Below are 27,603 nucleotides of genomic sequence, written 5' to 3' on the forward strand. Positions count from 1 at the left end.
CTCAGGTTTACACACACACACACACACACACACACACACACACACACACACACACACACACACACACACACACACACACACACACACACACACACACACACACACACACACACACATACACACACACACACACACACACACACACACGCAGAGGGTGTCAGTGTGCTGCTGAACACATGTAGGAATATTTATTGGAGAACACCATCTTACACAAATAAGGATATGGGATTTAAGAGGTGATATCAATTGTGGTCCTGACAGCTTTCTGAACCACAGCACAGAAGGGAGGACAATCCCACCACATGTGTTAACTCAGGGTTTCCCAGTAGGACACACACACACACACACACACACACACACACACACACACACACACACACACACACACACACACACACACACACACACACACACACACACACACACACACACACACACACACACACACACTTCTTCACTGTGCAGCCATCTGAGAGGTGTTTTCCATAAAACTGTGGCCAGCAGTGACATTATAGTATTACCAAAGAGACGTCTATCTGGAGGTCCGGAATTCTCCCATGTTTAAGAGGCTGCAGATGCTAAAATACATTCTCTATTAAATGTGAAGGGGTGCCATTGAAGTTAGTGATCTCCTTATCTGCCTACCCCAGACCCATATACCCCAAGTAGGAGGTCAGGCCTGAATGGAGTGGTGGTATCCTATCTGCTTTGCCACAAACTACAGGGGCCATCATTCACTGCCAATCATGGGCTATGACAAACACACCAACCTAGCCTCATCCAGCAAACCCTCAGACATGAAACAGACAGACTCTTTCTGATGTCACCACTAGACCTGCCTCGTCTCCTTTTCCCTGAGGGGGTAACTGGACTTAACAGAGTCAATCCCTTCACAGACAGCTCAGGTGTTCACTCTACCATCGCATTACTCCTACAGTAGATTCACAAGAGACTGGAACATACTGTCCCAGCCATGACAGCTACTGAGTTCTCAGGCATATGAGTTCCCTCAGGCATATGTAACAGGAGGTGTATGAGTGAGTGTTGCATAAAACTTCTACCGCATTTGTATCTGTTTATCTTTAATAAAATCTAGATTTACCATATTTATAGGGAATCAACTGGCAGGACTTATATACCATGAATATGATTTGACATTATTGTTGGAGTATTTGAGGGTGGGAGGTATTGTATGCCAAGGTTTACAATATTGTTGGCTATCTTCTCCGGTCTCCATTCCAATGGCCAGAATTCAGTTTTCCCCAGATAGTTTTACCAGATGCTTCACTGTAGGTGTTACTCCGGCCAATGTTGTGTATTTTGCATGCCTTCCACTCCGCTTATTACCCCCCCAAACCAGCTGGAGGCCAGAGAGGACCACATCCATCATCTCCAGCTTGGCCCAGCTCTGAACCTGCGAGCAAGAATGGAGCTCTTTCACCTCCCCACTCAGCCCCCCTACCTCCATCCCAACCCCACACCCCCAACTAACCAAAAAAACACCCCCCAAATTCCACGGCTACACCGAGGTCACTCACCGGCAAACAGAACCTGAGAGGGGCTCTCTCTTTCCGGCTCGGAAACACTTTCTCCATTCTTGGCCTAGTCCACTGTTTGGAGATGTGGTTGAGAGAAAAAAACAACAATAAAAACAAGCACTATGATATATTGAGGCCTGGATTCATCCGATCGCGGGTTAAAGGCACTGTGGCTTTTAAAGGCAATTTTCGATTGAGACGACATACAGTATGTAGCGTTTACCGTGAATGGGATCTCCACGAACGTGGGAACATTGCCTGTAAGAGCCGCTTTGCCTATAAACTGCAATCAGATTGAATCTCAGCCTGAGTGTGACTTGGAATTTGATCCAGGTGAAATGTTTGTTGAACCAAAAAGAGGATTGTTTTAGTTGTTGATGAGTTTATCCAGTTTGTCCACTGTACAGAACTACAGTGGCTTCAGAAAGTATTTACACCCCTTGATTTTTTTCACATTATGTTGTGTTACAGCCGGCGTTTGTGTCACAAATATTTCTGAGTGGCCTAGTTACAGTTTTGACTTAAATCAGCTTGAAAATCTATGGCAAGACTTGAAAATAGCTGTCTAGCAACAACAACCTACTTGACAGAAATGGAATACTTTTTAAAAGAACAATGGGCAAATATTGTACAATCCAGGTGTGCAAAGCTCTTAGAGACTCTTAGAGACTTACCCAGAAAGACAGCTGTAATCACTACCAAAGGCGATTATATCATGTATTGACTCAGGGGTGTGAATACTTATGTAAATTAGATATTTCTGTGTTTCATTTTCAATACATTTGATAACGTTTCTAAAAATCTGTTTTCACTTTGTCACAGAGTGGTTTTGTGTGTAGATGGGTGAAAAATCCCCTAAATTTAATAAATTTTGAATTCAGGCTGTAACACAATAAAATATGGAATAAGTGAAGGGGTATGAATACTTTCTGAAGGCACTGTAGATGAGTCGATCAATGTCTTTTGTGAGTCAATTACATCAATACAACATTTGTCAGAGTGGGTCAAAACAAGTGATTATAGAGAGAGCTAAATGTTGTTCTTGGAATCTGAAAACAATAAAGCATGATTAAGCTCATGTTTTGTACGTGATTGTGTCCCCTTCCTACAGATTGCTAAATGACACGGTCTACCTTCACTCTTGTTGCAGGTTGTCGTCTCGACGACAGTCAATGTGGACGGCCACGTCTTGGCTGTCTCAGACAACATGTTTGTCCACAACAACTCCAAGCATGGGCGAAGGGCTCGCAGACTCGACCCTTCAGAAGGTACGCCTCCTTATCTGGAGAATGGTAGGCACCTTTTACATCATATTATTTTCTTTCCTTTTTACTTTACATTTCCATCTTCCTTTCGTTCATACATTTTTATTCTTATTCTGTGTTGTAAATCACTATTTGCCTCCCAAAATGCATACTATTTGTAGTGGATTGGAAATAGTATACAATATCATGCATCACTAATCATTCGAATAATGCTAGTAATTATGGACATTTTAATGATCATAAAATGATATACTATTTCCAATCTTGACCAATTGTTAACTGCACATAAAAAAATGTTACCTATTAGAAACATGATGAAATTGGCAAAGAATTCAGAGTTAGGTCAATTTCCTGTTGCCGGGTGCTGCAGTTTCAGTTGAGAGGAGAAATGAGGGGATGAAGGACAGGGCGAGGGGAGGGTCTAGGAGAAAAACAGAACTTACTGTTTTTCTTCCAACTGATTCCATATGATAGACTGATTGCCTGCATGGCCAACAGAGAGAGAAGCAGGACCCCCAAACCATGGGAAATCCAAAAAGTAAACTGCACTAAACACAACCTTCTGACCCCTCCTGGCCTCCTCTTGCAGCTGGGAGCATAACAGCTGAAAGATTATGGAAAAAACAGAGCAGGCCAATTGTGCAAATTGCTTATCTTCAGATTTCAAGGGGCAATTATGGCTAGGCAAACAGTTTATATGCACACACACCACTGACTGAAACGGCCTTCTCTCCAGTTTAATAACCATTAATGGTCATATCACCAAAAGCAAATGTAATGTTTAATACAACAAGGGTTAAAAAAATCCAGACAAGACAATTAATATATCTAGTAGGGGGAAAAGCTAATTTGTTTAAAAGCTATTTGTTTTCGTCTTTATTAATGACTCCACTACTCGAGAACAAAATCAAATAATTAAAGTCCTGCCCCGAGCATCGAAGTCATTATGCTCAGTGACGTTCTGTTTGTGTCTGTGTCTCACGTTTATGACAGGGTAGGTGTGGATCGCCTAGCAACCTTAGTCTTAATGAGGAGAGCAATTAAAGAGGTTGAGCCCTCTCCTCCATGTTCCTCCCATCCCACAGGACAGTGTGTGTGTGTGTGTGTGTGTGTGTGTGTGTGTGTGTGTGTGTGTGTGTGTGTGTGTGTGTGTGTGTGTGTGTGTGTTCCAAACAAATTTCCACTGCCCACCCCTTTCTTCCCCTCCTCATTCTTCTAAGCACAAGAACAGTAAGCTTGCCTTGTAAAACAAGCTTCCTTCAATAACACAATTTAGCGTAGTGTCTGTGTGAGCCACACAGTTATTCGTAAAGTGTACACAACGGTCCTGCTTTTGAGTGCCTAAATCACCTGACAATTTTCAATGATTGAGTTTGAGAACATTTCATTTAACTATAATATACTACATTTTTCTTTCCAGTATATCTCAATCTATTTTCCATTCCAACCTAATGTAGCCGAGTGTAGAAAACTAACACTTTGTGTATACTACCAATGTACCATAGCTCTTTAGCCAAAACTTTGCTTCCCACTCCAGACACTCATAGACATGACACATGAGAACAGGATACTCGGTCATAAAATGTAATCCCATCCATGTCGTTCATAGAGTTCTGACACCAGGCAGGCAGACAGAGTGTGCTTTAAATTAGCAACACATTCTTCACTGGGAGTTCGCTGGGTGAGGAGCCTCAGGTATGTGGCTCACTGACTGTCTGTCTATGTGTCTGCGAAAGCAAGGCACCCTCTCAGTTCATTGTCTCAGTGCTGGGGTTACAGTGTCAGGCTGCTCAAGAAGTGCTGCCCCCTATTGGTGAACAGGAATTTCTGTCAATGTCACACAACTGAACCATGCAGGTTTGAGCTGTCACAAAAGCATTTAGACATGAATACACAGAAAATCCTTCACTAATACACACACACCTACACACTCGCGCCCTCATAAACACTCACGCCACGCATTCCTTAGCTCCGTTTGACCTCCACTGTAGAGACTTGGAGAGTATGGAAGACTCAGCAATGAGCCTGCAGCGCCCCAGTCATTTGCATGCCAAGTTGCTGTAATACCGTTAGTGTTCATGCAATAAAGACAAGTGAATACAGTCTGCTCCGTCTGAGAGACAGAGAGGGAGAGAAAGACAGAGATAGAGAGCGATAGAGAGAGAGGGAGAGACAGACAGAGAGAGAGAGAGAGAGAGAGAGAAAGAGAGAGGGCGAGAGACTGAGAGAGAGATAAAGAGGGGGAGAGAGATGGAAAGGGAGAGAGAAAGGGGTAACAGATGGCCCAGGGAGAGGTAAAAGGTATAATCCCATCAGCTGCACTATCAGCCGACCATCTGGACATCCCACAGCACAATTACAACACATTTCAGCAGGCAGAACAAAGGACGCCACAGCCACGGACACATCAGACCTGTTTGAGTGGCTCAGTAGGTCTACAAGCGCTTCAGACGGAAGTTGGCCTAAAGCTCAGATCTAGGATCAGTTTTCTCTACTCCAGTGCTAACCTGCCGCATTAGCAAGTAAAGGAACCAAAATTGATGTTGGATTTGCGCTTAGGGATGTTTAGAAATAAATGCTCACAAATAAACTAATATTGGTTTAAACAATTTAAAAGTATGAGTTTTGTGATGCACAGTCAGGCCCTGTTTCAGCCATCCTCATTCCCTCCCTGCAATGTTTATCATCTGCTGCGGGGCATTGTGCGTGTCTATCCTCAGATCGCCTGCGCTGCCTGTGTAATCCACTTGGCCACGGTTCCCATTCAGCACATGCTCCCCTCTCTGTCTGTGCATTGAGACATATGCAAATTTTCAGGCAGAAGGGTGGACGGCTTAGGGCCCCGGTCGCTCCCTCTCTATGGGTCCTTTCTGTGTACCGGAGGGGGACGTTGGGATTTCCGAGGCGGCGTGTGTATGTGTGTAGGTTTCTGGCTGCAGCTGCCCCCCAATAACCACCATCACCCCCTTCTCTCTCTCTCTCTCTCTCTCTCTCTCTCTCTCTCTCTCTCTCTCTCTCCTGGCCCCAAAGTCAATTTGTTTACAGTAATTTTGAAGGGGGAATTATTTGCCGTAATCGGCAGCACTGATGAAGGTCAGCTCCTTTGAGGGGACGCAGCGATCCCACAGAGAGATGGTCTTCTTTCAGATGCTCTGCTTAGCAATTAAGGAAAGCAAATGTCACTCGTCCAGACCTCAGAGATGAAATTCTGTACGGGCGATTAGCATGAAGTCAACAGCCCCTGTTAAAGTCAGATTTCCCATAGTGTGTGCGTGCGTGTGATTTCCCGTAGTGTGGCGTGTGTGCGTATGTGTGTGCATGTGCGCTTTATGGGATAAAGCAAACATAACCTGAACAGCCCCAACAGCAAAGCAAACAAAGGGAGATGTCTTGTATGTAATGTTCATTACAATATACTGATATGGTGATTTATTGTAATTACTGAACTGGAGTGATAATAGTAGCACAGCAATGTGCTCATATGAAATACCTATAACTGAAATAGTACAAAATGTTAAAAGAACAAGTGTGCGCAGTTCGCATTGTATTCACAAAATCTTGATGAAAAAAGGCTACATTTAATATTTCTGTTTTATGGTTAGCTGTCATGCTATGCCTGTTGTAAACATGGTGTCAGGGTGAACATCATATTAAGGCAATGTATCAAATGACAGAGAGAGTTTGGCATGAGTTTGCTCAAATTAGATTATAATAACACCCAGCATTCTGATGAATGGCACAGCTATGGAGCAAAAGTCATGGCTGATGAAAAGCATTGTAAGGAACAATGTGAAATGGATTGAATCGATCACAAAAGGCAAAAATTGAGCCTGAATAATTCATGAAGTTATTAATGTTGTAAAAACGTGAAACTGCATTCTCAACAACATGCCAGAACACAGGGAACAAAGACAACGGAATGACATGAAACCAACAACACAGCTTTGGCTTGTCATTTTCATTCAACAGCCTTATTCTTGACTCATTTGAGATGTATTCAACTTTGAAATTCTACTGTACATGCAGGGCTACACCTAATCCATTTTGATAGTTACATTTGCCCTGACACAATGTGCTACATCAGATCATTTCCACTCACAAGTCCATCGCTTAGCCTTTGTGAAGCAGACCATTTGAAGGTTCTGCTTAACTACATCACTCCAAGCTGCTGCTGAATGATTTTATTCTCGTGCCTAAAAGGACAAATCCATCATTTTTTCTCTCTCCAGGCTTATTTCCATGATATGTCTTTCTATTGGGTTAAAGACATCAGGCTATATAGAGGTGTAGGTACTGAATAGGCTATTTTCTCTGTGTGTTAAGCAGCCACCCCGTGCATCAAGGCCATCAGCCCCAGTGAGGGATGGACTACAGGAGGGGCCACTGTCATCATCATTGGGGACAACTTCTTTGATGGCCTGCAGGTCGTGTTCGGGACCATGCTTGTCTGGAGTGAGGTACAATATGTTGTCTGACGACGATGCAAAAATGTTCTGTCACACCATTGATTTGATTGAATTTCAGCCTAGGTTTGAAGTGTTTTACTGTTTTTACAAAACATATAATTTTTTTAAAAACTGTTTCAAGCCTGTACCATAACAACTATATAGTAATGATGTCCATTAGGTTGCTACGAGACCTTAGTAGCCGTGGTCAGACTCAATGGTTGCTGTGCCCTGTCTTCCAGCTCATCACCCCCCACGCAATCCGTGTCCAGACCCCTCCCAGGCACATCCCTGGTGTAGTGGAGGTCACGCTGTCCTATAAGTCCAAGCAGTTCTGCAAAGGGGCTCCTGGGAGATTTGTCTACACCGGTGAGTCAGGCTTAATGCCCGTTTTCAGTCTCTTCTCCCTGGGTTCAGTGCCCTGACGAGCCATCCTCTCTGGATGGAACTCAAAGTCTGTTCAAATACTTTGAAAATGTATACTTACTTCCTTGCTTCCTTGAAGTATTCGCTGATCTAATACATTTAGATGAAAAACAAGGTTTCCCTGACATACATAGCTTTTACCTATTCAGACATTTTAATCTGTGGCTAGGTTGGAAATAAGGAGGAATTTTCTCAGTACTGGAACAGGGCCCCAGTGTCAAGGTAGTAATGATGGATTAACCAGGGCCCTGCTCTCTGGGTCTGGAATCTTCAATGTATGAGAAGTGCGAACTGCATAACTTAAGGTGTTTGGTGGAAGGATTTGTATTATTTATTTATTTTTGGTACTTTTTACCCTTTTTTTCTCCCCAATTTCGTGATATCCAATTGGTAGTTACAGTCTTGTACCATCGCTGCAACTTCTGTGCTGACTCGGGAGAGGCATGCGTCCTCCGAAACACGACCCCGCCAAGACGCACTGCTTCTTGACACACTGCTCGCTTAACCCAGAAGACAGCCTCACCAATGTGTCAGAGGAAACACTGTACAGCTGGCGACTGAAGTCAGGGTGCATGCGCCCGGCCGCCACAAGGAGTGCAATGGGACAAGGAAATCCCAGCCCACCGAACCCTCCCCTAACCCGGACGACGCTGGGCCAATTGTGCACTGCCTCATAGGTCTCCCGGTTGCAGCCGGCTGCAACACAGCCCGGGATCGAACCCAGATCTGTAGTGACGCCTCTAGCACTGCAATGCAGTGCCTTAAACCGCTGCGCCACTCGGGAAGACCGTGGTGGAATTAGAAAGTGATGCTGCCTAGCTTTGTTAAATTCAATTTGTCAGGATAATTCACTCTGACAATTGTATTTTTTACTCACTTGTCAGATATGCATCTGCTAATTTGCAGATTTCTTATATACAGTACATGACAAAAAGTATGTAGACACCTGCTTGTCGAATATCTCATTCCAAAATCATGGGCATCAATATGGAGTTGGTCCCCCCCTTTGCTGCTATAACAGCCTCCACTCTTTTGGGAAGGCTTTCCACACACACACACTTCTATTCAGCCGCAAGAGTATTTGTCGGAGAATTAGGTTGGGAACTGATATTGGGCGATTAGACCTGGCTCGCAGTCGACATTCCAATTCATCCCAAAGGTGTTTGATGGGGTTGAGATCAGGGCTCTGTGCCAGTCAAGTTCTTCCACACCGATCTCGACAAATAATTTATGTATGGGCCTCGCTTTGTGCACGGGGGCGTGTGGTATGCTGAAATAGGAAAGGGCCTTCCCAAACTGTTGCCACAAAGTTGGAAGCACAGAATTGTTTAGCATGTCATGCTGTAGCTTCACTGGAACTAAGGGGCCTAGCCCGAACCATGAAAAACAGCCCCAGACCATTATTCCTCCTCCACCAAACTTTACAGTTGGCACTATGCATTTGGGCAGGTAGCGTTCTCCTGGCATCTACCAAACCCAGATTTGACCGTTGGACTGCCAGATGGTGAAGCGTGATTCATCACTCCAGAGAACGCGTTTCCACTACTCCGGAGTCCAATGGCGGCGAGCTTTACAACACTCCAGCCAACGCTTGGCATTGTGCATGGTGATGTTAGGCTTGTGTGCGGCTGGAATTTTATTTTTTCCATGAAGCTCCTGACGAACAGTTCTGCTTCCAGAAGCAGTTTGGAACTCAGTAGTGAGTGCCTCATCCGAGGACAGACAATTTTTTATGCGCTACGTGCTTCAGCACTCGCGGTCCTGTTCTGTGAGCTTGTGTGGCCTACCACTTCACGGCTGAGCAGTTGTTGCTCCTAGATGTTTCCACTTCACAATAACAGCACTTACAGTTGGCCGGGGCAGCACTAGTAGGGCAGAAATTTGACCACCTGACTTGTTGTAAATGTTGCATCCTATGACGGTGTGACGGTGCCACGTTGAAAGTGACTGAGCTCTTCAGTAAGGCCATTCTACTGCCATTGTTTGTCTATGGACATTGCATGGCTGTGTACTCAATGTTATACACCTGTCAGCATTGGGTGTGGCTGAAATAGCCAGATCCACTCATTTGAAGAGGTGTCCACATTCTTTTGTATATATAGTTTATATTTTAATTTGACTGAAAGCTGAACTAGACTGAACTTGGCTGAACTAGAGAGAAATTTAAGCACGCAGAGTTCAGGGTATTTGTGAGTGTGTGTAAGTGTCTTGTGTGAGAGTGTCACACCATATGTAAAGGTGGATTATCTTGGCTAACAGAGGGAACTGGTGGTATTATCTGTCATCATTGGTGAGAAGGCGGAGGTCATGGGGGTCAAGGCCTGTCTGACCTGGAAGCCTCATTCAGATCTAAATCTGATGGTTAGAATGAGAAGGACGCGTCAAACCACTCTCACTCCCGTCTCGCCCTACCTCAGCCCCCCAACACAGACCTGGCCTTGGGCACACAGCGGAACCACAAAAAAAGTTGAGGGGTGGGGGTGAAGGGGGGTTGGACCCCTTAACCCCCCCTAGACCCCTTCCATTCCGGGGCAGCTGTTTCTCATCAACCCCCCCCTCCCCCCTGGCAGCCATCCGTTCCCTTCCCCTCCAACCATGTAGTCTGGCACTCCTGTGTTTAACCTCACTACCAGCAGAGCAGAGGCCAACAAGGCACCGGGCTAATGAAACAAGAGTGCAGTGTGCTGAGTGTGTGAGTGTATGTGTGCACATGTGTGTGTTTGTGTGTGTGTGAAGCCTGGGAAGGTGTATAAGTTAAGACTTTAATGGCTTCTATAGCACCCTGGTGAAAGTGCCAGGTCCCTTAAGAACAGACCCCATTAGTCACACGGGCTAAGCGGATTGGGATGATTACCATCAGGTTTTACTGGGGAAACATGTCCCCTTCTGGATCTATGATGATTTTCTTCCTTCTTCCTTTCCTGGTTCCTGCTCTGTTCCAGTTAGTAGAAAGATACAATTACCCTCGGAGGCAACGGCAGTACAATTGATTAGTTTGGTGAATTAAAAGAGAGAGCCACCAATAAGACAAGTCTAGTTCCTCAGACTACTGCTATTCCCAGAGTGGATCACCCTGATGGTACCAGGGTTGACATGTGAGGGAATGAAACTGTTAGCGAGCTCCGGGCACTTAACAGCAGAAGTAACAGGGACTCCATATGTACAGTAATTGCTAGTTGATAGAAGGACATTACCTTTCGGACAGTTAAGTACAACATGGACGGGCAACAAGAAGAGGACACGGAGTAACATAATTGCTTCATCTAAAGGGTACAGAATGTGTTCGTGTCATTTCGGTGGTCGGGCAACATGTGCATATCAAAGGTTCGTTTATCAAAGCTGCGATTCAAGAGTGACTTTGCGGCGTGCCGTTGAGAGAAGAGCTTTTAGACCTTTTCATGTACTCTTCTCGCCCGACCGGCCCTAATTATGAAGATTTAACTCGCTCAATTTAAGAAATTATCACAAATTACCAAGAGTCAACATAGAGTAGACTGCAGTCAATTCTAATGGCAGAGGGTGGGGCTTGTTGGGTTAGTATTCTGGACCACCTCCAAAACTAATAATTCACTCAGAGGATGTGAGTACCAAGTAGTGTACGTCAATAATCCTGCATGCATCGAGTATGTTCAATCATGGAAACACCAGCTACGGAGACACATAATGCTACAAAACTTCAGAGGATGCTTTGTTAAGCTATGTAGCTAGCAATGTATTTATCACTGTGGCCATAATTTTATTATCAGTAATACAACAATTTCTTCATAATCCACATGCAGCCGTTTTTATCTCAATATCATATGATTTCTTCTGGATAACAATTAAGTACCTTACTGTGATTGTTTTAAATTAAAATGGTCAAAAAATAACAAAAATAGCTTCTTAGCGAAGAGTAATTTCTCAAGCAAGAATTTTGCTTGGACTGTCTGGGAGTGGTCTGAGTGGGGAGGGGAAAACTGAAAATGTGCTTTTATTGGCAGAGAGGTTTGGAACTCTCTTTCTTATTGGTCTATTAACTAATCACCTCACCAGGCAGGCCAAAACTCCATCCCACCAAAACAGGCTGAAATGTCAGGTGGTCTTTTCAAACTGCTCTTACACTAAAAGGGCATTATCATCATTTTCACAATTTCACAGTATTATTCCAACCTCATAGTTTGGAAATACATATAAAACACAGAGAAATCAAATGTTTGATTGCAATGGGCCTTTAAATGTATCAAAGTTTACAGCATTGTTCTACTTTAGGGTAAGGACATGGTGTATTATTGTCTCATGGAGGTGGTTTGCCCTGAACTGATCCATGTATTGGTTATCCATTGGTCAGGGTGGCCAGTGGATCAAACTGTCAGCAAGGTTGTAGAAAATCAAAGGGAGACAGGTCCAGCTGTCCTTAGGTCAATATTTCACACTTGCTTCACACTTCAATTTAGTAAATCTATGTGATTGCTTTTTTACTTTAACGTTACAGTAGATGACACCCGTGCAAAAGAGTAAACTATCAGTAAAAACTATCAGTAACTTTGAAACTCTAATTGCATCAGTTTCTATCTTGACTTGATTTCTATGACAGCTACCCTCCCAGGACCCATATGGAGACCCTTAGTGATATGAAGTGCTAGCACTGCTGCTAACACACTCATCTACTATTTATCCTAATCAGTGACATCCCTATACCGGGATTGTGTTCAAATGAACCCCTACCTTGCCCCAGAAATCGCACATTTACTGGGACCCCATTTGTCATGGGTAAATTGAGGGTCACTACACTTCGCCTGTATCCTCTAGTGGGGATCCGGGACATGCATCATAATGTTAGGAGAGAATGACTGGCAAAGTGTAGCTGTCATACATTTGTCAGTGGGAAGGGAACATTATTTGCTAATTTCCCAAGCTGGGAAGTGACAGGGTGCTTCATCTTCAGACCTTTGGTGACCAGCTTGGTTTCTGGGCTATTAGTACAAGTCAAGTGTTTTATTTTTTTCCTCCCTATAAGGCTGACTGTAACGAGAACCATTTATCCGACCTCACAGAGGGCTGCTATTTAACACACTGGGTCTGGGTGAAGGACTTTGGATGATGCTGCTGATGATGCCCCATGCAGTGAGCGTCTCTTGCCAGATTTGGGTTGAGGCTAGACATCCTTGAAGGCTGATGAATCACAAAGTTTTCTTGTCAAGGTGACAGTATCGACTCCACTGCACCAGAATCGGACAACATGGGTATAAGGTAGTCATTCATCAACATAAGGACAAAGGGGTCATGGGGGATTCACTCAATACTGTTAGAGACCAAGAAATGTCAGTCTGGTAGGGGATGGAAACGGAAGGTGTTAATACTGTATATATTCTGCAAGTAGTAATGCTATCCTATACCACTTGCAAAACTCACGATTATGAACATTTATTTTGAGGGTTAATATTTACTGTGATGATCATCAAGATGCTATGCATTGTAAATGTAATGCTGTGCATATTGATGTGTACCTTGACTGACCACTTTATCCTCACTCAGCTGGGCAGAGATACAAAGAGATCTTCAAATCTCAAATGAAACCCTTTGCCCCACTGCAAGCAGAAATTGTTGGCTCTTGACAAAAAAAAAAGCAATTCAGTACAAATGGACTCCTTTATCAAAGCCCATCAGTCCAGGCCTTGTGCTGTTCAGTCTGTGTATCGGGCCTAACCCTACAGCTCCCCTCCGCCCTTCAGCCGAGACGCTCTTTGAAGTTCCGGATTTGGCGCAGATCAGATACAGAGCTTCCTCACGATTTCCTCCCCTGCAGGGCAGGGTTTGGTAGCAGCTAGTCAGGGATGGGGTGTGGCCTAGACACACTATAAGATACGCTGTAATCAAGACATTCACAGAGGTATGTAAACAGATCTGTTTAAGAGGGTCTTTCAATGGGATCTCTTTTAGTGTAAGGGCGTAGTGCACCGTAATATAAATGTTGTATGAATAGCGACCTATAGCTCATGTCACAGTACCTGTCTCCCAGTCTGTCTTTCTCATTACATGCCTGGTATTCAGCTCTAGCTCCTCCGGAGTGACTGAGACACTTGTCACCTACTTAGACAGGCTCAGGCAGAAAGCCTTTGTGAGCGTGTGCAGATAGCGTCAAGGATTGAGGAGGAAGGTCCTTTTGTCCAATTAGAGGGTTGACATGACACACACTCTACCACTCCCCACTGTCAAGCAGTTTGTCAGGTAGACTTTGAGGAGTGCACAATGACATTATATATTTCACATAGTGGAATAATTAAGAGACCTGGGAAATCCAGCTATGGCAAATTGATTGAAATAAGTGACAGCTTTTTAGCCATTGCGTAGTATCAGTACAGGGGGGTTTCTCTATAAGGATGAAAGGACTATACATTTATTTGGATTTAATTGTATTTAATTGGCACCACTTGATGTTCAACTGTATTGTTACGTGTGTTTGGTAATGGTACGCCATATGGGTAGTCCCCACTAAGGCACAGTATTAGTCTGTGCAGCAAAAAAAGATAGATGGGAAGGAAGGAGGCTCTTGATAGACGAGGATCTCTCCTCCCTCCCCTCCGTGCCCCATTTTCACTATGTTCCACACCCAACGGCCTTTATAAGAGCTCCCATCCCCCTATTCCCCATCCCCTTTCTCCCCCCAGCCCTACCTCCACCGCCTGTGATTGAAATTCATCGTCAAGTTTATTGAGAAATGAATGAGAGAGGCTGCATGGTATTGACTTTGAGAGGAAAACACAACTCATCTTGAATGAGGGGGAAAATGCGGCCGTAATTTAGCTGTCATCGATTGGGCCTCGTCCATGTATTGATCTTCATTTTACAATATGAATTTGCGCCTGCAATCAGCTGTGAAGTGAGGCCATTTGATTTCAGTTGGACGGTAATGTGTGAAAGTCCCCCTCTACGTCCTTAGAGGAGTGGGACACTCACTTTAGATGTCATTGAAGGGAAGAGAAGAGGTGTTTTCACCCATTTCCAATACAGAGATAAAGGGAATTTCGAAAGTATGATAATTGTGAACTGATACAGTACATCACTCCCATTTAACCTGTGTTAATTACATTTGATCTGTTGCAGAAGCAATATCTGGTGGAATTGTAACTTGTTTTTTTCCCGTTGTCTGTATCGGCTCAAAGTTCATGAAATTTCAATGGACATTGATTTCTCTCTATTGATTTATCTTAACTACAGATCTTTTGAAGTTTGAATTTTCTGATCAACCTGAGACTGGAGATGGAATCACTCAGCGATAGCTTGGATTGGATGGAGAGAACATGGTCAGTGGTAAATGCACTGGTTTGGTTTGCGTGGGTTTGCCGTGAGTTACGATTGGTTGGTTTGGTCTGAAGGGGGGTTCTGCCTGCATGCTTGTTTTAGATCTGTCTCCACAGCGGACATCGATATTGCTGAACATCATGACCTCTATATGTCTACCGGAGTGCGTTCATGTTGTCCTTGCAGCTTTCATCACCTGTTTCCATTCATCCATTTACTTTCAATAACCCCTGAGTGACACTGGCCTTTTTCCCTCCCTGTTTGACGCTATTGACGTCAGTGAGAGGATGTAATTTCCTGTGGTGATAACGATACTATGTGTGACCCATATCGGTACTGCATTTTTAAGATGATCTCAGGTGCCCATGAGGCTTGAGTTGGACACTCTCACAAGTTCAAAATCACTGGCACTTGAATGAACTTCACCCCGTTCTGTTTATCTGCTCCCCTTCCAACTCCCTCTCCACCTCAGTATAATTTGTGTTAGGGGAAAGAAAAAAATGCTCAATGGTGTAGGAGGAGTGGAGATAAGCTCCAAGCAGTTAAGTATAATTAGCGAAAGTAATAGCTGGCAAATGGCAACAAGGCTAGTTTTTATCTCCAGCTAGTTTTTATCTCCTGGAAAGATAGATTTATCATAATAACCAGTAATGGCTGGCAGGAATGCTAGCACTCTGTGCACGCTTCCATTCAAGCCTTCAGACTTAAGAAGGAACCATTTCCCTTCACTTTACTGCTTTGCTCAAACATTTCCCCCTGCTACTGCCTGTTACTGCAGGCAAATACAGTACATGACTTCAGTACACTGCCACATACTGAGAGCATGCAGGCGTATTGTCATGTAAGCATTTTCATCTGCCAACAACGGCCATGTTACATTGTTCCTCTAGAGCGGTTACTCATGTCCTATTTCTAGAGGACACGGAGAAGGAGTAGTAGACCGTGCTCTGGCGCCTGTTCGGCTGTCCACTCTGCATTTTAAGCAAAGACACTGGACTTGGAGCCTTCTGGAGTGAATGTGTTAGGAGCATGAAAGGATGTGCACATCCCAGGGAGAGGAATTCCATTGAAATCCTGCCGTAGATTGTGTGTGTGTGGTGCTTGAAATGAGAATTGATATGTCCACAGCTGCACACCAAGTCTAGGCATTCAATTTTTTTGTTGTTCTGAAATATGACCGTTCACTCAATAGAGTGAGGAAATTACTGAGATATTCACAAAGTTTCCACTCAGCTTGCATTCAAAGAATTAACTCTGCTGGTATTTTAACTTTTTTTTATCATGTGCATCCTATTCAAAAAGTGACGGTAATGTTGCTCCTTCAGCTGTCAACTATACATCAAATAAAACTATGAAATGATTGACATTATTTTATTTTATTTACGTTGTTAAATTCTAAACGTTTTATAATGAATTCAAAACAATTATAGCGTCTCATAAGGGATGAGGAAAATATTAAGTTGGAGTATTTGAACTAAACAAGTCAAGTGATTCAAGCTGAATTACTCGTTCAGAAGAAGAGAGGAGAAAATGTTATTAGTCTATATCATTCACTCTTTTCTTTCTCACTCTTTATTCCTGGTGAAGTATACAAATTTAGTCATATTAAATTACTGAAATAAAGTTTCCAAACAGTTTGATTCCAAAGAATGAACTCTGCTATGCATCTATTTTTTAATCATGTTCAAAGCTAAAGGGACCGTAATCTTGCTCCTTCAGCTGTCAAATTAAACATGATTAGCATTACTTTGTTTCATTATGTGGATTACATGATAAACATTTTGTTATAAACAATTTACAAAACAATTATAGCTTCTCATAAGTGAGGAGAAAAATGTTATGTTTAAGTAATTGAGCTGAGCAACTCTTTCAAGCTGAACTTCAACTAGTTTAGAAGAGAAAATGCTATTAGTCTATCATTCACTCTTTCTCCTCTCTCTTTCTTTATTCTCTCTTTTTATTCCTGGCAAAATATTCAAATGCAGCCCCTGCCTTACCTCGCTGTGTCTCTTTCTCTCTAATTATCAATGAGGTCAGTAAGCAAAATGGCTAAGAAGCCAGAAGATCAATACAAATTATCCCTGAGCAAACCAGTGCTGACAGTTTGAATTGCAGCATATGTTTACCCAAAATCAGGCAATTTATCTTCATATCAGCCGAGTAATGCAGCAAGGGTGAGAGGTCAGACAATCTCTCCACCTCATAATTACCCGCCTCTAAAACAGGAAAGTGGTATTGATTGGCCGCGGGCCGGGAAGCGGGCGTGACTGGAACGTGCCAGTGCCTTCCCCCTCCCCAGCCAGACTCCCCACCCAGAACAGGATTTATGGGATGTGTGGGGAGGGTTTCATGTTTCCTCACTGTGGCTGAGAACCTTCACGGGGGCCAGCTCCCCTTCCTACACTCCTCCCGCCCTTCTCTCCTCCTTAGCTACCTCTCACAACAGTGCACTGTGCTGGTAAAATATGGAGATGAAGCTCATGTTGGCATTTATGGTGATAGTCCAAGGGCATCATAGAGTTCCGAGCTACATTATTAAAGGGTTAGAACAAGGTGATGGGAAGAGATGAGGAAGTGAAGGTAGGATATAAAGTTTGGAGGTGTTTGAGGGTGTATAGTGGCAAGTGTATGAGGGGTGTATAGTAACACTGTCCTCAAGTTTGATTGTTAAGCAAGGGGTGAGAGGTCAGACAACCTCTCCACCTCATAATTACCCGCCTCTACAGTTGTGTCAAGTTGTCCTTTGGGTGGTGGATTTTTTTTAATACACACAGGTCAACTGTTGAGCGTTAAAAACCCAGCAGCGTTGCAGTTCTTGACACAAACTGATGCGCCTGGCACCTACAACCATACCCCGTTCAAAGGCCCTTAAAGCTTTTGTCTTGCCCATTCACCCTCTCAATGGCACACGTACACGATCCATGTCTCAATTGTCTCAAGGCTTAAGAATCCTTCTTTAACCGGTCTCCTTCATCTCCACTGATTGAAGTGGATTTAACAAGTGACAGCTATGATCCCTTATTGATTTCACCTGGATTCCCCTGGTCAGTCTATGTTATAGAAAGAGCAGGCTTTCATAATGTTTTGTACACTCAGTGTGCGTCGTCATCAGCCCTTATAGGATTATTGACAGTGTCTGTGTCTGTCTCTGTGTGTACACGGTCCAACTACAGCACTGTCAACTCATCAACTGACAGCACCGTTTAGCACTAACGCAAGTCTCCATCAGCTGTCAACGTCATTTGCATGAAATCGATAGCAGATGGGGGTCTGTGCCACCAATTTCATTATGCAGGGTTGTTGCAAAGATCATCTCCATGATAGATGAGATGGTGACACGTCGACATGCACTTCTCATGGCCCAGAGTTGCACCCCAATCACAGAACCATGAGACATGCTTTAATCCTCTTCTTAAAGAGCAAGAGTGAAAGATACATCTTGTTTACTATCTTTGGTATTTGATGCTCACTTTCTAGGTCCCCTTTCCCCCTTACAAAGTAATTTAGTGTTTTCAAACAGAAATGATAGAGAATTCAAAATCAATTATGTTTAATGTGTATGCCACATCCAAATGTTTAAAAAACGTGTGCAGTGCATTCTGTTTTTCAAACTATTTCAGGCTGCATTACTTCAGGATAATTGTAAATGTAAATACTTCCAAAGACACATCACATACTGCTGCTTTATTACCCGGGTATTGTGGTGTAGCTACTGTATCTATACCCAGCATGCCCGACAGTGTGTAGTTTGTAGTGTAGGACAGGAGAGCGTGATGTATCACCCTGCGAGAGCCTACTGACAGCCTGTGATGATGGATGGCCTGATTATGGAGTGCTTTTTACACATACACAATTTACATCACACTGAGCAGCGGGGTCTGGCATGGCTACAACACACACACCTGCACACGTCCTGCGGTGTGTAGTGTGTTGTGTTTGTGTAGTGTGTAGTTTGTAGTGTCTTGCGGTGTGTACATATAGATGGGGGAAGGAAATAACAAAAGAAAGAGGGCAAAATCATGACGTTCCCTCACAAAGAAAATGGCGTTCCCTCATGTTCTGAAGCCGACCTTTGGTGTTCCGGGATGCATGATAAGATGTCAAATCAGATTTCCAGGAGTGTATGTTGTGTGTCATGTGGTGCGTTTGATTGTTGGGAGTTCACTTTATGTGGATCAGTCTGAAAACGTCATCCTGGCATGTTTTTGCAAAAAAAGTTAAATGTCACAGTAGCTGACGTTTTTCTCAATACATTACAGTCAATGGGAAAAGATGAGAGTCACAGTGTTGACATATTTCTCTGTACATTGCAGTCAATGGGAAAAGATGAGTGTCACAGGGGTGATGTTTATGTCAATACATAGCAACCAATGGGAAAAATTAAGCATCAACCAATTGAATCTTATGCCAATAAATTGTACTCAATGCGAAAGGATGAGTATCACAGGGTTGACGTTTATATCGATAGTGTGCAGTCAATGGGAAAAGATGAGTGTCACAGGGGTGAGGCCCAAGTGAATAAATTGCATTCAATGGGGGAAGATTAACATCACAATATGGACACATAGAGAAAGGCATCACAAACACTTCCTCCCTCCCTCCTTCTGTATCTTCTATCTCTTTCTCTGTACTCTCTACATATTATCTTTCTCTCATTCCCCCTCTCTCCATTCTATCTCATTCCTTCTTTCCCTCCTCCCTCTAATCTATTTCTCTCCCTCTACCTTCTGTCTCTCCCTCCTGTCTCTCCCACCTCTACTTCTCTCTCTACTTTCCCAATTCCACAGACAGGATATTGAAGTATAGATATGCATTGGGGCATAACTCAGTACATCGCATTCAAAACAAAAAAGTTGGTGAAAGAGCTGCAATGGGTAAATTGGTGAAAGTTAGACAGACAGACAGACAGACAGACAGACAGACAGACAGACAGACAGACAGACAGACAGACAGACAGACAGACAGACAGACAGACAGACATATCCACTCACAGACAGACATACAGGCAGGCAGGCAGGCTGGCAGGCAGGCAGGCAGGCAGGCAGGCAGGCAGGCAGGCAGGCAGGCAGGCAGGCAGGCAGGCAGGCAGGCAGGCATAAACTCACCGACAGACAGACAGAGATATCCACTCACAGACAGACAGATACAAACAGAGAGAGAAAGAGAGAGAGATATTTAAACTCACAGACAGGCAGAGAGGGAGGCAGGCAGGCAGACAAACTCTAAACTCAATCCTAAACTTAACCCTAACCATAGCTTCATGTCCACATCCCAGCTCAACCCTAACCATAGCCATAACTCTAACCCTAGACCTCTACATCTTGGCTCAGCTCTTGGAGTTAGGGTTGATTGACTTCGACAGAAGGGTTGAGCCAAGACAAGGAGATGAAGTGAGGGTTATGGTTAGGGTCAGGGTTAGAGTTAGGGTTGAGCCGGGAGTTCATATTAAGCTAAGGTAAGGATTAGGGTTAGGGTTGAGGCTAGGTTTCGGGTTGAGCCAGGATATGGACCTGAAGCTAGAGTTAGGGTTACGGTTGAGCTGGGAGTGAACATGAAGCTAGGGGTTAGGGTTAGGGCCTAGACATAACCCTAACGTTAACCGGCAAGGGGGGGGGGGGGAGGGGGACAGATGGTTTTGCTCTCGGATGCCCACAGGCCTCACAAGACTCGTCTGAAGGTATATATGGAGACTGTTTAGTGCCAAAAATAAGGGGTAAAAAAATAAATCTTATATCTCGCAGATATAGGACAGACACTTCAGAAAAAAAGTTCCTTTAGATTTTCTGGGGGGGAATATCTGTTGTTCAATTGAATGAATATGTTGTTCAATGCCTTTGTATGGGCTAATAGCAGTAAAGCCTTTTCTTTTAATATATTTTGGGGGGGATACAAGGTGTCTTAAAATTCTAAATCAAATAGCTAAATGATCCTTGGTATGACCTTCTTAAAACAATTCCATATATCTTAGGTCAATCCATCCTAAAAAAAAAACGTTTTGATTGACTTGAAACTTGAAACTGTCTGTGCCTGTCTCTCTGTCTGTCTGTCTGTGTCTGCCTGTCTGTCTGTCTGTCTGTGTCTGCCTGTCTGTCGTCCTGTCTGTGGGAGAAAAGAGGGAGAGAGAGGAGGAAGAGGCAGAGAGAGAGCGACGAGAGGAGGGGGATGTAGGGAAAGAAGGACTGAGAGAGAATGGAAGGGGGAGGAGAGAGAGTGAAGGGAGAGATTGAGGGACGGGAGAGAGGGGGCAAGAGAGGGGGAAAGGGTGAAGGAGGGAGGGGAGAACGAGGAAGGAGGGGCGAGAGAGTCAACAGACTGACAGAGGTGGGAGAGAGAGGTGGAGAAAGTGTAGAGAGGAGGGGGAGGCAGGGAAAGAGGAGGGAGAGAGAATGGAGGGGGGAGGGAAAGAGAGAAGAGAGAGTGAGGGAATGGGAGAGAGAGAGAGAAGGTGAAGGAAGGATAGGGAGAAAGGGAGGTAGAGAGTGAGAGAGAGACAGACATTAGATAAACAAGAAAAATGTCAATCCTGTGACACTCATCTTTTCCCATTGACAGCAATGTATTGAGAAAAATTACTGCAATGTATTGAGAAAACGTCAACCCTGTGACTCATCTTTTCCCATTGACTGCAATGTACTGAGAAAAACATCAACCCTGTGACACTCATCTTTTCCCATTGACTGCAATGTATTGAGAAAAACATTTGACCTTTTTGCAAAAACGTGCCAGAATGACATTTTCCTATGATATCATGTTGGTAGTGCACACTGCACAGCCCTGTACCATTGATCAGTAGCCTGTACTAGTGTGTGTGTGTGTGCCGGCGCCAGTGCCTTCCTGGTCTGTGTGTCAGTGGCGCTGGCTGTACGTGTGGCGTTAGCCTTCATGTTCTTTCGTGTTCAGCAGGTTGAGCAAGCCTTGCTGCGTTAATGCCAAAATTACATGCTGAGTAATGAGTGATGGGCCAAATTACAGGCTGAACAATGAATAGAGGTAGGCAGCTCTTATTAGTCTCCACAGAAAGCCATTGATTTATGAAGCACTGCCACACTCGTCTGAGTTACGCTGCTGAAAATGATATCTACATTGAGAAGTGATGTTCTCTATTAAGTCGTTCCTTCTCCTCCCCTCCCTCCTACCTTCCCCTTGGCCTACGGGTGTACATGATTGTTTAGAATCAGCGAGAGCTGTAAGGAAGCCTTAAATTACCCATTATGACTGTCAGACATAAAACGCCTTAGTCTTACCAAAGTCTGGCTTATGATTCATTTACTTTGTGCCTCTGATTCATAGCCCAATACGGCTCGCTGCTCCAGATTACTATTTGAGGGGTGGGTGAGATTGATCGCTCTGTGTGATCTGCTGCAGTATTTCAGCAGAGCAGCGGGGTGGTACAGTAGGTGCAGCGCTGGAGTGACAGCAACTCACGCTAGATCAATTTCTGGACTTTCACAGATTATTAAAGCTCAGTTAGATTAACACACCCCACTATGTCATTTGCTCTCAATATTCACATGAAGATAAAAAAAAAAGTTGGGCCCTGTAAGAGATATGAGACCTGTTCTAGACTGATGTACTGCATCATGTCATCATGGCTATTTTGCTAAATGAGAATTTAACTGGATGCAGGGGGTTTGTGACACTTGTGATAGAGTTTTCATGCTAGCTGTTGTGCATTGCAGACGTTGGTTTACAGAGCTGTTATTTCACTTCACTTCACATTGTCTAACAATTGGTCTTTTTTTGGTCAGCCCTCAATGAGCCAACCATCGACTATGGGTTCCAGAGGCTGCAGAAGGTCATCCCCAGGCACCCGGGTGACCCTGAGAGGTTACCAAAGGTCAGTGTTATGTCTCATCTTCACAGAAATTGACATTACAACACCATATAGACACAACAAACAACACCATACACACACCACAGCTGCTAACCAAACAACATCATCAAAGACCAAGAAACAAAACAACATCAAAAGAAGATTAAACTTTTTAACCAAACAGAAATACAGTAACACACACACTGGTGCGTCCATGTAGCATTGATTTGGGAATGTATTTGTTTAGTGAGAGGAGAGCGAGGGAGGCAGGCGTGTGGTAAACTTTCTGTGTGGCAAAATAGCTCAATCAGACGTCTTTCCTCTCCAGTAGTCTGTGGAGATGGTAATCTCCTGGTCGTCTGGGCCGTCATTACCCCACTCATATTTTCCTTTCATTCTCCACAGCTCCATTTGGTTTAATCTGTTGTTTACATGACTCTACGCTCGTAAACCCCCCAGTCTTAGTGTGGCTAATAAGGCCAGGGCGACACGTTATTATGCGTTAGGTCTCACTGTTTTCTTTAGAACTCAGTAAAGGAGTTGAAAGGCTCTTGATTCCCACATGCTTGTGACACATATCCGGTAACCTGCCATTTTGGTATTTTTCAACATGAAAACAAAGCCACATATTTCAGCCATTCTTGGATTCCTTAGCATTTCTATTTCCTCTGATAAAATCTATTACTGGGCTTGTCTGATTGCGACCCTGCTAATTCCCATTTGGTATAACTGGCATTCCATATGCATCAAATGTAATATTATGACTGATTAGTTTGCACAGAGTCCCTTGGCACGCAGTAAATTGGTGACCACCTCAGAGTTTTAATAATACCATAAAGCCTTTTAAGACCTTATCTATTAAAGCCCAGCATGCAACACTGCAATATCATTAACGTCCAACGGACAATTTAATAAAGACCAGGCTGTGTGGTGTAGTATGGACGACTGGGCCAAGTCAATAGGAAGATATACGACATGTTTCAATTAGAGTTTGGTCTCTGTGGAGACTCAAAACAACACCTGGACATGAAATGTAACTCTAATTTCAACAGTACATTTGTAAGACCAAAGGAAAGGTTCACTTAGCTTTTATGGCTGCAAGTCTCCCTGCCCTGGGTCTCTCTGTCTTCACACACTCAATTTAGTCAGTACATCTCCGTAAAATTTGCAATTTGAACATAACATGGAATATTGTGATGCTTACTTTTATTACAGCATCCATTTTTTCTTCTTGGAGAACAAAATACATTTTGGCGATAAAACACATTTTGACTCAATCTGAGATGAGTTTCCTCAGTGTGCTTACTTAATATAGCAGGGTCTCCCCCCAGCCCTCACATGGCCCAATTTCAGAGTGAGATGAAACCCTGCACTTCCAATAAATAATATAAATATTTGATTTGCTCTCTAATGGACCCAAATATGGGGTTCAGGGGGCCATGTAAATGATTCTACAGAGTGATTCATCATTGTTAAGCTTGCCATCTGAGGGTCGCCTCGAGGGGTCAACAGCGCACTCCCAATATACAAGCCCCAGGGTGGATGGCATGTACATTTGGAACTAGAAGGGAGACGGCGTGAAGAGAACAGCCATTACGGGCTGCAGGTGAGGCGGAAAGACTCTATAAAAAGGAGATAAAGCTGGAGGAGGTGAAGTATGCATTAGCAGAAAGGCAAATCGACACCGGCCCCCCTCCCTCAATGACTTCACCCTCCAGTTGATAATATTACGGCGCTATTGATTTCCACCATCCTTTTCCCCAGGACCAGTAAGACAAGTGGTAATTGTGAGGAGACAGAAAGCCAATATGGGCGTGCTCATGGATTGCAAGGGATGCACGCTAATATTGTTGCTACACCAAGAAAAAGGGGGGAAGCGTGCTCTGATTGAAGTTTACCTCGTAATTTTAAGACAACATTGCAGATGACAAACTGACCCTATGGGAGGAGCAGCGATATAAAAATCCAATGCAGAGTCCAGAGTGAATATGAAAATAATAAGTGTGTGCAGTCAAGTGATGCGAAAGGAGATTGCTTTGCGGGCATGGCGTTAAGTGAACAGAGACTTCGGAATTCACCCTCCTTTTTAAGATCTTGTTATAAAACAATTTTCGATTCATCATACGAAGAAGACAATTTATACCAGTTTGTGCCCTGTGGCAGTAATGGACAAATAGACTGGATGTCACACTGTACCACACTCAATTTCTCCTTTCTTCTGTAACAAATTAGATTCATTACTAAATTAAAAGCAGAAAAGCAATATTGTTTTATTATTAAGTTGATTGCATTCGTTTCTCTCTTTGTTTTCCGAAATAAACACAAACCTATTCTTTTCCCATTTTTTGGTGTAATCCACAAGCAGAAAACAAATATTACAAATGTGTTCATGTCAAGCAATTAGCAATGTTTTTAAATGAATGTCTATTCTACATCTAATGGCCCTGTCCTTCCGAATGTATTCAGGCTAGCGCTAGCACGCTAATTGCCTTACATTTTTATAATGATATTAACACTCAAAGCTACATAACCTGGGCCCCATTTTATTAACTGTGATAACATCAATAGAAATACACAATCCTTGCTAATCTAGCATGTGGAGAATCACGTGTTTTACACAAGTTTTAAGCTACCATGTAAAACAAGGAATACCAGAAAAGCTGTCATGCCTTGGTCACAAAACAACGAAGATCATCTATGGGCTTTAATTGTTTTCAATTTAACATGGTGCTCTGATATGTCTGTCTCCATGACAAGAATGGCAATTACATTATATATCCAGATTTACATGGAAATGCCCCCAGAACACCATTCGGTGCTAATCGTATTCACAGCGTGAGCCGATATGCGTGAAAGTGTCTCGTCGGAAACAAAACAAACTCTGTGGTTGATTGGGTACCACACTTCCCATCATCCTGGGATGTGACTAGGCCACCACTTAAGCATAGCCCTGCGAGTGAGCTTGGTTAGTTAAGACGCCACGCGGTAAACGACAGATTAAGGATGAGAGGCAATATCGTTTTCTCTCTCTTTTTTCCAAGCTGTCCTTATGTCGCTGCTGCAAAGTACCATATGGACAAGGATAGAGAGGAGGTTTTCAGAGAATGAAACATGGCGCTTGCGAACGTGACAGTCTTAATTGCTTGAATTGTTGTTTGAAATTGAGAGGCATGTAGAAGATCTTGAAATATGATAGAATAGATTATTGGTAATTATTAACTGCAGGAAGAAGAAAAGAAAATACACTTTGTCTCACTCAGTGAGCGAGAGAGGAATCTGTTCTGCCTGATGAGAACACATAAAGACAGCTGGTCCTCTCATTTAGTGTACCTGCCTCACGACAACCATAATTCTTTATTTCTATGCAAACTAGATGCATGCACCGTTGAGCATACACACCAATTTCAGAGGTAAATGCCCATTTTAAAGAGAGCCACCCATGCAGTAACGTGGTGGATCATGCTATATGTTTCTATAAGAGCATGGCACGTGCTAGAAGTGGCTTCTACAGCGATTCATCTTGATAAATCAGGAAGATATGGCTCTTCAGGATGAAAGGAGGCCCACACACACACTCCATACACACTCCATACACGCTCCATACACGCTGCCTTGGAAACACAGGCCAAGTCTTGGAGGCCGCTGTTTGAAGGCGCGATGACTGTGTTTACATTCATTTACGGCAGCTGCCGTCTTAATCCCGGATTGCTATTGCCAAGTGATGGAACACTTCACACAAATTACTGAGGCCCGCGAAGGAAAACACGCAATGTGGGAAGAAAACAAGCGCAATCTGAGATGTTTCTAGTGACAGATTTCCATCACTTTTAACCTGGGTTCTGACAGAAAGTCAACAAATTTCTGCAATACAGCAGGTGCCAGTAAACACACATTTAAATAAAATCCCACATCAATATCTCAAGCTTTTTTCTTGTGAGAATAAAGGCTTCAAAATGGAGTAGGTGGTTTTCCAAACATATTGCTTGGAGCATCACACTAAACAAAGCACTGTGGTGCTCCATGAAGGATTTCATTAAGTGCTCAATTCAAAGAGCAGATAAAAGCACACTAACAAGCCAACCTATTCTGAAGTAGAGCAGGGAACAGGATCCAGGGCCAACTCATTCTCAGTGTTAAGAGCCAAAGCAACATGGCTAATCCTTACTGTGAAGCAGGGGCAAGCATGCAAACATGGATAAGGACACATCCCATGCATCCATGTCCCAGAGGCACAAGCACCCAGCTCTCGCTGAATGGGAAGTCATTTGTGAAGTCCTTTACAACAGCCAGTCAAAGAGGTTAATTGAAAAATTCCTTAATGTCATTACGGCAGAACTAGATTAACCCAAGCTAATTCACTTAATTGTTCTGAAGAAAGGAGACTCCAGTGCTGAACTCTTGTGCAAACGTGAGCCCAGAATTAGAGGGTGAGGTGTTGTTTTTAAGGCCTATGGTGGTTTAATTAAGAGATGGGACATTATTCTTGTTCCCAGTGGTTCTGAGGAGAGAAGAATTGGTGGCCTAATGCAATGTTGGTGCCTCTCAATATAGGGCCACGTTTACTTACCCACCTAATATAGACCTCTTGTTGTTACATTACATGTCATGGTACTCGTTGAACCGTGTCATGAAGTGTCCTATTGACCTTTGACCTGTCATCAGCATTTCAATAATGTATGTCTTTCCTCTTTTTTTTTAACAGGAGGTATTGCTGAAGAGAGCAGCTGACCTTGTTGAAGCACTGTATGGAATGCCCCACAATAACCAGGTATGCAGACCGACACACACACACACACACACACACACACACACACACACACACACACACACACACA

At 43.5% G+C, this 27,603-nt stretch overlaps 1 protein-coding gene across 12 annotated transcripts in view; it reads left to right on the plus strand.

The window, feature by feature from the left end:
- The window catches only part of LOC115153233 (transcription factor COE3), a 70,599-nt gene that overhangs the window by 38,995 nt on the left and 4,001 nt on the right, over positions 1-27,603 (plus strand). For 4 of the 12 annotated variants that reach the window (XM_029698458.1, XM_029698448.1, XM_029698454.1 and 1 more), the window contains exons 8-12: positions 2,689-2,830; positions 7,127-7,260; positions 7,491-7,617; positions 22,704-22,792; positions 27,471-27,536. In XM_029698458.1, coding sequence (XP_029554318.1) covers positions 2,689-2,830; positions 7,127-7,260; positions 7,491-7,617; positions 22,704-22,792; positions 27,471-27,536 — 558 coding nt within the window. The remainder of the gene's footprint in view (positions 1-2,688; positions 2,831-7,126; positions 7,261-7,490; positions 7,618-22,703; positions 22,793-27,470; positions 27,537-27,603) is intronic. The other 8 variants (XM_029698460.1, XM_029698451.1, XM_029698457.1 and 5 more) reach the window with 2 other exon arrangements.

This window comes from Salmo trutta, chromosome 18 (genome assembly GCF_901001165.1).
Source record: "Salmo trutta chromosome 18, fSalTru1.1, whole genome shotgun sequence".
Lineage (NCBI taxonomy): Eukaryota > Metazoa > Chordata > Actinopteri > Salmoniformes > Salmonidae > Salmo > Salmo trutta.